Source organism: Desmodus rotundus, chromosome 12, assembly GCF_022682495.2.
Source record: "Desmodus rotundus isolate HL8 chromosome 12, HLdesRot8A.1, whole genome shotgun sequence".
Classification (NCBI taxonomy): domain Eukaryota; kingdom Metazoa; phylum Chordata; class Mammalia; order Chiroptera; family Phyllostomidae; genus Desmodus; species Desmodus rotundus.
This window is the reverse complement of record NC_071398.1, coordinates 33,206,953-33,218,914: the sequence shown is the minus strand read 5'-3', so window position 1 is coordinate 33,218,914 and position 11,962 is coordinate 33,206,953. Positions and strand designations below refer to the sequence as shown.

Here is an 11,962-nt window from a genome sequence, read left to right as displayed (position 1 = left end):
ATTTGGGTGACACTGTTAAAATATCAATTGCATCCTATTATATTGCATGTTATATTAATATACTGTGTCATATATCATCCAGAGGCTTTTTTTTTCTTTAAAGCTCCCTTTTAGGAAAGTGTTTACTATGGAAATTTTCAAGCATCACTAAAGAGAGAATAGTGTTATGAAACCCTGTTATGGTTATGAATATTTTGCCATTCTTGTTTTCATCTTTTCCTCCCACTCTTTTTGTTTTAGTCGTGCTGGAGGATTTTAAAGCAAATTCCAGACCTTATTCCTCTAGCAAAGTCTTAGTATTTCTGATAGAGACACCAACAGGACTCATAGTGGTTTCTGAGCACCCCTTTGACTCCCGGGCTCCAGCCCCACTACCTGCCCCTAACTCGCCTCCTCTTTCCGCAGATGAACGGTCCAGGTGTGCAGGGTTGTGGTTGCACGCTGGGCAGAGGGCAGAGGGCTACTATGGAGGGGTCCCCACGCTCCAGGTGTTAGTAGAGCCAGAGGGGTCCCTGACCCTGAGGGCCTCCCCAACACTAGGAGGACGCCTCCTGGCAGCCTGCGAGGACAACAACGGAATTGCAACCACTACCTGATATTCCCAGGACTTCGGGGTGCCAACTAGTCGGCGTGCTCCAGACATACCAGGGCTTCGACAGCTGGTGAGGACCCTCCTCCTGCTCGGAACCCACCCGACTCCGCCACGCTCAGAAGGGGAATGTGGCCATTCCAACTCGGTGCGCCACAGGCTGCCTTTGGGGACTTAGAGCCTAGACCCTCTCTCTGTCTTCCCATAGCACGGAGAAGCCTGTCCTGCCCGCTGTGCCCCAACACTTCGCCGCGTGACCACGTTTTTCTGCACGTCCTCAGGGCTGGGAACGCCGACACACACCTGCCTGGAGGGTGGGGACACACGAAGCTTCCCGCGATTGCTTTAATAAGCGACAAAAAAAAAAAAAAAAAAAAAAAAAAAAGCTAGAGCCTGCCCGTCTTCTCTCTACCAGTGCCCCCGGCGCCCAGAAGGGACGACGGATCAGTGTCCCAACTTCCAGCTCCCTCCTCTCCCAGGACGCAGGCGTTAAGTCAGAACCGCCTAATCCCTCCCTCCTCCTCTCCCGGGTTCCCAGAACCGCGGTCCTCTCAAGGGCACAGATGCCCTGTGAGTGGTGTCCAACGAACCAGCAGCTCCGCCCCTTGCTCGCAACACTGAGACGTAACAGCAACGACAGCCAATAGGGAGCGACAACACCGGATAACAGGAGGCTAGAGGCGGAGGATTTGGAGACAGGAGCGGAAGGGGCTGTTTCTTGCATTCTCGTCTCTCACAAGTGCGCTGTTGCCGCTCCACTGTCGTAGACTATTCCCCGCGCGCACCCGCGGCCCAGCTCTACCATGATTCGGCCCAGCCGGTTGCAAAAGCAGGTTCTTAGCCTGTACCGTGAGCTACTGCGCGCCGGGCGCGGGAAGCCGGGAGCTGAGGCGCGGGTGCGAGCGGAGTTCCGGCAGCATGCCTCCCTGCCACGCTCCGACGTTCTGCGCATCGAATACCTCTACCGCCGCGGGAGGCGCCAGCTCCAATTGCTACGCTCCGGCCACGCCACGGCCCTGGGCGCCTTCGTGCGCCTGCGGGAAGAGACGGAGGAGCCCAGCGGCAGGGTGGGTCCTGGAAACCTCCTTGAGGATGGTGACAATTCGAGGAGCTCGCTTGACAGCATGAGGTCACTAGAGACCCCGCCCAAAAAACGGTGACAGGCCGAAGAGTTCAACCGGTGGCGCGGGGAACCAGGGAACCCGCCTGATCGAAGATGAAAGGTCTTAAGAGGCGAGACTAGTTTGGTGGATCGGGGGAATCGGAGATTCCGCCTGGCGACGTAGGATCCAAAGACCACCATGATAGATGGCGAGAGATGCTTGACCTTGTTCGATTCCTGGTAATCTGTGGGACTCCCTAATGAGGGCTTGGGGCTGCCTGGGTCGCTAGCTGGCTGGACCAGGTCAAACTGGGAGTTATTTACTCAAAGGCATGGGGAGCCAGGACGCCCCCACCCCCGTTGGACCGAAAGAGACTGAAACACCCTTTTCTTGACCCCTGGCTCCTGAACTCCTCTCTTTGTATTTAACTCTGATAACAGCAGACTTTTTTGCTGAGGAATTTGAGAAGATGCTCTGATGGGCGGTTGGAAGCCCCAAATCCCCCTTTGGAAAACTTTCCCTCTATTAATTGGAACAAACCTGGACTGATGAGGAAGGGGCTAAGGGGTCTCATCCCAGCGATCATTTAAAGACCTCTCAAAACCTTTACACCTACTGGTTCTAAGATGGAGACCTGATTCCTCCACCCATCCACCCTCAGGACTGTTGAACAAAGGGAATAAAGTTGAATGTGCTTACCTTTCTATTGGTGGTCTTAAAGATTTTTTGTGTTTGGGGATTTTTGAAGACTCCCCTACTCTCCAAGACGTAACCCTCGCCCTTACTGGTGTGACTCAGTTGGTTGGGCATCATCCTGCAAAGCACTGGATTCCCAGTCAGGGCACATGCCTGGGTTGCGGGTTTGGTCCCTGGCTGAGGTGGGTACTGGAGGCAACTGATTGTTGTTTCTCTGGAACAGATGTTTCACCCCCTCATTTTCTCTTTCCCCCTCTTTCTAAAAATAAGTAAATAAAAAAATCTTTAAAAATTAGTTAATACCACCTGCTTCTACTGTTTAACTGTGACTAGAAAATTTAAAATTATATTTGTTTTTTAATTGTATTTTATTGATTATACTACCACATGTGTCCCTATTTTTACCTCTTTGTCCCCCTCCACCCAGCCTCCCCCACCCCATGCCCTCAGGCAATCCCCATACCATTTTCCATGTCTGGGTCATGAGATGTGTTCTTTGGCTACTGTATTTCCTATGCTGTACTTTACATCCCCATGACTATTCTGTAAGTACCATTTTGTGCTTCTTAATCCCTTCTCCCTTTTCACCCATCCTCCTGACCCCCCTCCATCTGGCAACCATCAAAATGTTCACTGTATCCATGATTCTGTTTCTGTTCTGCTTGTTTATTTTTTTTTTAGATTCAATTGTTGATAGATATGTATTTCTGGCCATTTGATTGTTCATATTTTTGATCCTATAATTTCATATAATTCTGGTTTGGTGGTGATGTACACTTTTAGGTTTTTCTTATCTGGGAAGCTCTTTATCTGTCCTTCAGTTCTAAGTGATAGCTTTGCTGGGTAGAATAATCTTGTTTGTAGCTCCTTGCTTTTCATCACTTTGAATATTTCTTGCCAATCCTTTCTAGCCTGCAAAGTTTCTTTTGAGAAATCAGCTTACAGTCTTATGGGAGCTCCCTTCTAGGTAACTGTCTTTCTCTTGCTGCTTTTAAGATGCTCTCTTTGTTGAAGAAGAAGGAGGAGGGGGAGGAGGGGAAGGGGGAGGGGAAAGAAGGAGAAGATTCTTTGTCTTTAACCTTTGGCATTTTAATTATGATGTGCCTTGGTGTGGGGCTCTTTGAGTTCATCTTGTTTGGGACTCTGTTTCCTGGACTTGTATGTCTGTTTCCTTCAAGTTAAAGAAGTTTTTTTGTCATGTTTCCAATTTCTTGTTCTCTCTCTCTTTCTTCTGGCACCACCACTATGTGAATGTCGGTAGGCTTGAAGTCCCAGAGGGCCCTTACACTATCCTCATTTTTTAAATTCTTTTTTCTCCTTGCTGATCTGATTGGGTGTTTTCTTTCTTTCTTTCTTTCTTTCTTTCTTTCTTTCTTTCTTTCTTTTTAATTTTTATTGTTATTCAATTACAGTTATATGCCTTTTCTCCCCATCCCTCCACCCCACCCCAGCTGAACCCACCTCCCTCCCCCACCTCCACCCTCCCCCTTGGTTTTGTCCCTGTGTCCTTTATAGTAGTTCCTGTAATCCCCTCTTCCCACTGTCCCCCCTCCCCCCGCCCTGGCTATTGTTAGATTGTTCTTAACTTCAATGTCTCTGGTTATATTTTGTTTGCTTTTTTCTTCTGTTGATTATGTCCCAGTTAAAGGTGAGATCATATGGTATTTGTCCCTCACCGCCTGGCTTATTTCACTTAGCATAATGCTCTCCAGTTTCATCCATGCTGTTGCAAAGGGTATAAGCTCCTTCTTTCTCTCTGCTGCGTAGAATTCCATTGTGTAAATATACCATAGTTTTTGGATCCACTTGTTTGCTGCTGGGCACTTAGGTTGCTTCCAGTACTTGGCTATTGTAAATTGTGCTGCTATGAACATTGGGGTGCACAGGTTCTTTTGGATTGGTGTTTCAGGGTTCTTAGGGTATAATCCCAGCAGCGGAATTGCTGGGTCAAAGGGCAGTTCCATTTTTAGTTTTCTGAGGAAATTCCATATTGTTTTCCACAGTGGCCTCACCAGTCTGCATTCCCACCAACAGTGCATTAGGGTTCCCTTTTCTCCACATCCTCTCCAACATTTGTTTGTGGATTTGTTTATGTTGGCCACTCTGACTGGTGTGAGATGGTATCTCATTGTGGTTTTAATTTGCATCTCTCTGATGGCTAGTGATGCTGAGCATCTTTTCATATGTCTCTGGGCCCTCTGTATGTCTTCCTTGGAGAAGGGTCTGTTCAAGTCCTTTGCCCATTTTTTAATTGGGTTGTTTGTCTTCCTGGAGTGGAGTCATGTGAGTTCTTTATATATTTTGAAGATCAGGCCCTTGTTTGAGGTATCATTAGCAAATATGTTTTCCCATACTGTTGTTTCTCTTTGTACTTTCTTTCTTTCTTATATTACAAATCACTGATTTGATTCTAGGCTTCATCCAGTCTACTGTTGATTCCCTATAAATTGTTCTTTATTTTAATTAGTGTATCCTTCATTTCTGACTGGTTCTTTCTTATGGTTTCCATGCCCTTTTTTATGCTGTTGAAGTTCTCACTAAGTTCACTGAGAATCCTTATAACTAGTGTTTTAAACGCTGCATCTAGTAGTTTGCTTGTCTCCATTTTGTTTAGTTCTTTTTCTGGAGTTTTGTTTTGTTCTTTCATTTGGTCCATGTTTCTTTGTCTCCTTGTTTTGGCAGCCTCCTTGTGTTTGTTTCTATGTATTAGGTAGAGCTGCTACGTCTCCCAGGTTTGGTAAGTTGCCTAATGTAGTAGGTGTCCTGTAGAGCCCAGTGGCACAGCCTCCCCTGTTACCCAAGCTGGACACTCAAGGTGTGCCCACTGTGTGGGCTGTGTACACTCTCCTGTTATAGTTGGGCCTTGATTGCTATTGGCACATCCAAAGTCAGCCACCACTTGTATTCTCTCTGGGGTCACACAAAGTTATCTGTAGATGGCTGCTACTTGTGACTACTAGAAATTTAAAAATTATATTTGAGCCTCACATTATATTTCTATTGGACAGCACTATTCTAGGAGTCCATGTGACTTGTTTCCTCACTACCATTTGCTATGACATAATTGTAACATAATGACTGTCTTCCTGATGCCTCCTTCAACCAGCCTAAATTTTACCCCCTTTCCCTTTGCCCAATTTAGTTTTTCTTCTTAGCATTAGTCACCATTTGGTCTATTACATATGTCACCTATTGCTTTTATTTACTATCGATCTTCCTCACTAGAATGTCAGCTCCCCCACCCTGGCAAGGACAAGAATTTTAGCCTGTCTTATTCACTGTCATTGCCCTATTCTTTGACAGGACCTGGCTTACCACAGTCAATATTTGATGAATAAATGACACATTTGCTCCATTACCCAGCTGGTACGGTCAATATTGCCAAAACTGTGTCCACCCTATTTGCGGTGACTCCAGGGATACTACACCTCCTCTTTTGTTGGGAACAGAGACTTGCCCTGGCATTTGAAACAGGAAAGATCCAGGTTTGCATCCTGACTTCCCCCTGAACCTGGAGTCTCCCAGAAACTGCTGCTTCCCTACTCTCCTCCCTCAGTGTCCATCCCCCCTTAAGGTAACAGCTTCCTAATTTTCTTCGGAGACCCACTCCTTCCTTGATTTCAGTACACATGTCTCAGGCAGGGCTGACTACAGCCCCCAGGAAAGCATATGACACTTTGAAATTATAAGGGAACCGTGACTCTCCTATTGGTTGTCAAATTGTTGGGATGTATGCTTGGAGGTTTTCAGGGATGCTCTGGCCACCCCCAGATAAGACGGGAGTCAAATCAGAGGTAGGAACTGAGAGACAAAGCTATCATTTGAGCTACTGGATCCAGCTGTGTCCCTAACCTTTCACAAAAAATGAATTCCCATTTCTGTTTAAAGCAATGGGAATTGGGCTTTGGTCACTTACTCCCTGTGTGTCCTCAGGCCAGTGACTTCCCCTCTAGTGCCTGTTTCCCATTCTGTTAATTGAGGACATATCATTGGGTGGCTGTGAGAATTAAAGGTGAGGGGATCTATCTTAAGTGCATGCCCAGGAGCCTGGCACAAGGCTCCTGCCTCTGTTTTTTAGTCTAATTCTGTTTCATCTCTTGTCCCAACACTTTAGGCTCCAGGAAGTATATGATCTTAGACACCTGAAACTGGGTACTGAAATCTAGGACTGAGCCCTGGAAATTCCTCTTGGTGTCATCAAGACCCAGTGAAGGGGGGTTTCACAGTCCTGTGCCAATGACAGCCCAGCCTGGGAGGACACGGTGTAGAATGTTTGAACAGATCACGTGTATGGATGCAGGTCAGGGGCTATAACAGGTGCTGTTGGCAGCTTGCTTATGTCACCACACCCTTTCTGTACATACCTATAGCTTCCTGTGGCAAGCATCTATGCTTCTCTGCCTGAAGGGACTTTACAGACAAGAGAAGCTGGGAGTTCTAGGGAGTTGACAGCTTCAGGAACCAATGAAAGGTGGGTAGAACAACTTTGAGTGTGTTCCACAGTCTCCCAGAGGTTCCTAGTGAGATGGCACCCCAGGTGCCCAGAGAAGCAATCAGTTCAATGCCACTCCCTGGCTCACTTCCCCACTCCCCTACCAATCTGCCTAGGATTACCTCCTAAATAAACTACCTGTGTTTGAATCTTTGTCTCAGGGTTTAATGAGTTGATTCAATTCTGCATTCTGTGCACAATGCAAAGGGATATGTGGAGGAGGCTGTCTAGATATACCAGGACCATATCCTAGATTCTGAGTACTTAGGCACCCAGTATCCTCATACCTTATGCTATAGACTGATGTTCATGTCCCCTCAAAATTCAGACATTGAAATACTAATCCCCTATGTGATGACATTAGGAAGTGGAGCCTCTGGGAGGTGATTAGGTCGGAGGGTGTATCCCTCATGGAAATAATCAGTACCCTTAATCTCTTGTGAGACCCCAAAGAGCTCCCTGCTCCTTCTGTTATATAAGAACACAGCAAGAAGACAGCCATCTATGAACCAGGAAGCAGGCCCTAACCAAATACTGAATCTGTTGGCACCTTAATCTTGGACTTTTCAGACTGCAGAATTGTGAGAAATGAATTTCTATTGTTTATAAACCACGCGGTCTATGTTGTTTTCTTACAGCACCCTAGATGGATTAAGACACATCCTTTGACAAGTGACCATTTATTACATATGTCTGGGCTGTGTACTCAGATTGGGGGGGGGCCGTTGACATAGCTGAGCACCAAGTAAGGTGTCCTGGCAAGTTGAGCAGGAGAGCAGCAGAGACCTTCTGACTGGGGCAGGAGCAGAGTGGCACCCACCAGGAGAAGGAAGAGGAGAAAAAGGAGGAGGAAGGTCAGAGGCCTCCTGGACATAGGAGCAGGGGCTCTGTGAAAGGAAATACAGTGTTAAATATACATTAGGCCATCATCATGAGCCCTGTCCCCTATATCCCCAAACCCATATCCCAGGCATCTCACCCAGAATCTACCTCCAGCATCACATCCTGGACATTGGAAGATGCTTGCTTCTTCTTGTTCTAAGGGTAGGTAGCAACCAATAGCAGAATGGATGGAAGGGACTTTCAGTGTGGACTTTCCCTTACTGTTATAGACCTACAGGGCTGGGCTTATTTCTTCTCCTTTCCTGGTACTCCATCGATCCCCAGGACCCCACATTGGCCTGGACTATCTCTAAGTTCAGTGGATGTCTATTTGTGCCTTTCCTCCAGCCAACTCCCCCTTTCCTGGCAACAAGGGCTCAGTTTGGTGTGTGGAGGGACGTCACACCTACCCACACTATTAACCAGACACCTCCACTTCTATGATTGGGCATGTGACCCATATATGGCCAATCAGAGCCTTCCATCAGCTTGGCCACTGTGATTGGTTCAGAGTGTAGGCCAAAATCCACCATGCAGAATGGAATCAGCCCCTGAATTTGGCTGCTAGTAGGTGAGTGGCACTCTCCTTCTCTTGGGGTGGGTTAACCAGTAGAAAGTGTGTAGCTGCTGGGGCAGCCATTTTACTGAAGAGAAATTCACCTTGAGGAAGTAGAGTCAAGAGAGGGAGGGACTGAGCCCTGATAGCATTTGGGGTCCTGAATTCAACAGCAACTGGACTTTTCAATTACACAAAAAAAGAGCATCCCCTCTTTTGTGTAATACAATTTGGGTTGGGTTTCTGTTACTTGCCATCAAGATTTCCAAGTGATATACCTGACTGAGGACCAGCTCACCTGAGACTTCTGGAGCAGGGAGTGTCTTTGGTGACCTGCTAAGTGTTTCCGGTGGTTGAGACCCAACATGAGTACATCCTGTGGAGAGAGGTGTGGAGGCCTTGGGAGAACCAGTGACAGACACAAGGTTGGGGAAGGGCCAAGATGGGGGTGTGTGTCATAGAGATGAGATGCTGGGGGAAGAGAAGGACCTTGGGAAGAGACAAAGAGAGGGGCAGAGCCAAAGAAACCAAGAGGAGAAACATTATTCATTCATTCAACAAATATTTAATGAGTTTCTATTACACGCCAGGCAGTGTTCCAGGAGGTGAGGACACAGTGTCAACACAAACAGGTAAAATCCTGGCATCAATGGAGCTTTTATTCTACCAGGAGAAAGACCATAAATTATTGGGTTGGCCAAAAAATGTGGGGGTTTTTTCCCATAAGATGGCTCCAGTAGCACTTAGTTGTCTTTAACTTCATTTGGAACAATTTTGTTAAATTGTATTTTGTCATATCAGCGTGCATTAAAGAAAAAAAACCAACTTATCAAAATTGGTGAATTTTTATGTAGCCATTTTAATACTGAAGATGGAAGAAAATACACATTTTTGGCATATTATGCTTTATTGTTTCAAGAAAGGTAAAAATGCAACTGAAATGAAAAAAAAAAAGATTTGTGTAGTGTATGGAGAAGGTGCTGTGACTAATCAAACATGTCCAAAGTGGTTTGTGAAGTTTCATGCTGGAGATTTCTCACTGGACAATGCTCCACGGTCAGGTAGACCAGTTGAAGTTGATAGTGATCATTCGCTAATGTCTCAATAGGGATTGAGACATTAATTGAGAACAATCAATTTTATACCAAGCAGGAGATAGCTGATATTTTCAAAATATCCAAATCAATAAAGTTATTGGTGAAAATGAAAAATGTGTTTTTTATTTTACTGAAAAAACTAAACAAATTTTATGGCCAACCCAATAATAAATGTATAATGTCAAGATATGGTAAGTGTCGTTAGTAAATAGAGGATCAATAGTAATAATGTTTGGAAACCAGAGTAGGCCTCTCTGAAGAGGTGACATTTGAGGAGAGACTGTAATGAAGTGAGGAGGCAAGCTGGGTGTGCATCTGGGGGCTTTGAGACGGGAATGAATTTGGAGGCTAGTATGGCTGTAGTGGATTGAGCAAGGAGGAAAGTGAGAGGAAATGAGGAAGTGTATATATAGACAAATGAGAGAGGAAAACAGAAAGAGATAGAAGATACAGAAGCCAAAAGAGACAGAGGGAGGGAGGGAGGAAAACACTGAGACACCAAGAGAGGAGGAGACGGTGAGACAGAGGGAGAGACAGAGCCAGCAAGACCTCCTTGGGAGGGAAGGACCCCGCTAGGAGGTGAACAGAGGTATCTTGTGGGTGCCTGGATGGGGATATCTCCCACCTGCTCTCACCTCAGGGCTTTGTCCCCAGCTCTGGGGGCCCCTGTGGCCACACAGCTCACAGGAAGCCCCTGGTGTCCAGGCTGTCTTTTGCCTCAAGGGCCCAAAGCCCCCAATGTCCCCTGCTGGGTCCCACTCTAACTCTGCGGGAGTGGGGAGGCTACTGGGTGCCCAGGGCCCCAAGACTCCACCAGGTCCTGGCCAGTCTGAGTCCACCTCGACCTCCAAATCCTGGTCCAGTGTGATGGCCTCCTGGAATACCTGGTCAGAGGACAGAGGTCATGGAGGTTGTGAAATTGGCACCGGGGCCAGGGACCACCACAGTGGGTCGTACCAGGCTGTAGCTGACCAGCTGGGCCTGCAGCTGCCACAGCTGCCAGAAGATGCTGTCTCGGTGGGCTCTGAGGACCCGCAGGACTTGCTGCAGGGATGCCACGGCTTGAGGCTCACTTTGCTGTGCTAGCCCCTCACTGAACACCAGCAGTGCATCCACACACTCAGCTGCCCCACGTAAGTCTGCCTGCAGAGTCTGGGAACACATGGTTGGATACCACTCCCCCCTCCCCCACGCACACCAGGGGAACCAGAGACCTGGGACCTGGAGTTACTTGTCCCCCTTTCCTATGCAGAGACCTAGAACATAGAATAAACCCATTTCCCATCCCAGGGGTCTGACACCCACTCTTGAGGCCCTACCCACCTTCCCACACCTTGGCCTCCCATTGCCCACCTGCAGCTGGACCATCTCACTCTGGGCCAATGTCCGGGGCCCCAGGCCTTGCTCTAGATCTTGCAGCCGGAGGCCCAGGCCCAGGAGGCAAAGATGCAGGCTGTCCTGCTCTGCTTCCAATACCTCCCAGCCAGAGATGGGGCTCTGGGGAACAGGGAGCTGGGTCAGTGCTGGTAGGCCAACTAAGACCTTGCCCCATTCTCATAGCCACCACTCTTTTGCAGACTCATGCCTTCCAGATGCTTCTCTGCAGTAGAGTCCATCCCTGGGTCTGTACCAAGGCTGTTCCCACCTGTAGTCCTTCTCAGTGGAGCAAAGCCTGAGGACCTCTAGTTCAAAGTCTCCAGGTTTCCAAGGCTCCTAGAAACTTGGACATGCAGGGTCTGGGGGTCTCAACAGGAAGGTAATGATGGAGCTGGATAACCCCACAAGGAATGAGGCTCCACCAGGGCCAATCATGAAATAATTGTCTCTCAGTGTGAAGTACTTCTATGGTGATTGGTAAAGAATCATTTTCTAGAGTGTCCCTCCCTCCACAGGTGCCCAACACGTTTCCAGAATCATTACTTCATCCCCAGTGTGGAGGCCAGATTCTAGGGGAAAGAGAGGAGTTGGGGGCACAAAAGGCCTGGATCACCTCAGCTCACCTCACAGTGTTTGCCCCCAGGAGGGTCCTCATGGGAAGAGGGTGTTGGAAATCTGGGGTGACCAGCACTAGGCTCAGTGTCCCTCAGGCCACCCTGGAAGTGCTCCGGAAGGTCCAAAGAGTCCTGCCCCAGTTTCTGGGCTTGATCTGGCCTGGTAGGTCGGGGGCATTGGCAGACCCTTAGGTGAGCCTAGGTGCCCATTATCCACCTTAGCCTACCCCTGTTCCCAGTTCCCTCTCTTCCATCCCCAGGTGATCATAGCTATAGTACCTCTTACTCTCAAAGTGCCCCTGCTACTGCCACCACCCCTTTAGGACCCAAGTTTCAAAAGCCCCAGTCCCTACCTGATTCTTTCCTTTTCAGAAGCGGGGCAGATGGTGCATCCGGCAATGTCCAGTTCCCTAGGTGCTCCAGGGGGATGGTTGAGGGGCTCTGGGTGGGGTCTAGGTCCCAGAGATGGGGTCAGGGCCATAGCTGAGGGCCTGGGGACAGAGTCTTTGAGGATCCCCAGTAAGAGGCCCTTTTCTAGCCAGTAGTGTCCTCCCAG

General features: G+C 48.0%; 2 protein-coding genes across 3 annotated transcripts; one reads left to right on the top strand and one right to left on the bottom strand.

The window, feature by feature from the left end:
* Nucleotides 1–1,278: 1,278 nt before the first annotated feature.
* SDHAF1 (succinate dehydrogenase complex assembly factor 1) lies at nt 1,279–2,396 on the top strand. The gene has a single exon (XM_024577611.2). It carries the CDS (start codon nt 1,393–1,395, stop codon nt 1,747–1,749), a length of 357 nt encoding a protein of 118 aa, XP_024433379.1. The 5' UTR covers nt 1,279–1,392; the 3' UTR covers nt 1,750–2,396.
* A 5,190-nt stretch (nt 2,397–7,586) lies between these two features.
* Nucleotides 7,587–11,887, bottom strand: SYNE4 (spectrin repeat containing nuclear envelope family member 4). Of its 2 annotated transcripts, none has more exons than XM_024577363.2 (8): nt 11,760–11,887; nt 11,416–11,566; nt 10,769–10,912; nt 10,373–10,567; nt 10,051–10,299; nt 8,617–8,694; nt 7,860–7,918; nt 7,587–7,767 (listed from the first exon to the last, which is right to left on the bottom strand). In XM_024577363.2, exons 1-8 carry the CDS (start codon nt 11,885–11,887, stop codon nt 7,587–7,589), a joined length of 1,185 nt encoding a protein of 394 aa, XP_024433131.1. The 2 variants fall into 2 exon arrangements, with proteins under 2 accessions (XP_024433131.1, XP_024433130.1); XM_024577362.2 differs by having other exon boundaries at nt 8,617–8,732; nt 10,059–10,299.
* Nucleotides 11,888–11,962: the final 75 nt, after the last annotated feature.

Bases quoted from the DNA above. Each gene is read 5' to 3' on its own strand.
- SDHAF1 (XM_024577611.2), top strand. From the start codon at position 1,393: ATGATTCGGCCCAGCCGGTTGCAAAAGCAGGTTCTTAGCCTGTACCGT.
- SYNE4 (XM_024577362.2), bottom strand. From the start codon at position 11,887: ATGGCCCTGACCCCATCTCTGGGACCTAGACCCCACCCAGAGCCCCTC. The intron at 11,567-11,759 runs GTAGGGACTGGG...CCGACCTACCAG, and splicing joins TCTGAAAAGGAAAGAATCAG to GCCAGATCAAGCCCAGAAAC. The intron at 8,733-10,058 runs GCCCTGAGGTGA...CCTTGTGTCTGT, and splicing joins CCCCCAGAGCTGGGGACAAA to CACTGGTTCTCCCAAGGCCT.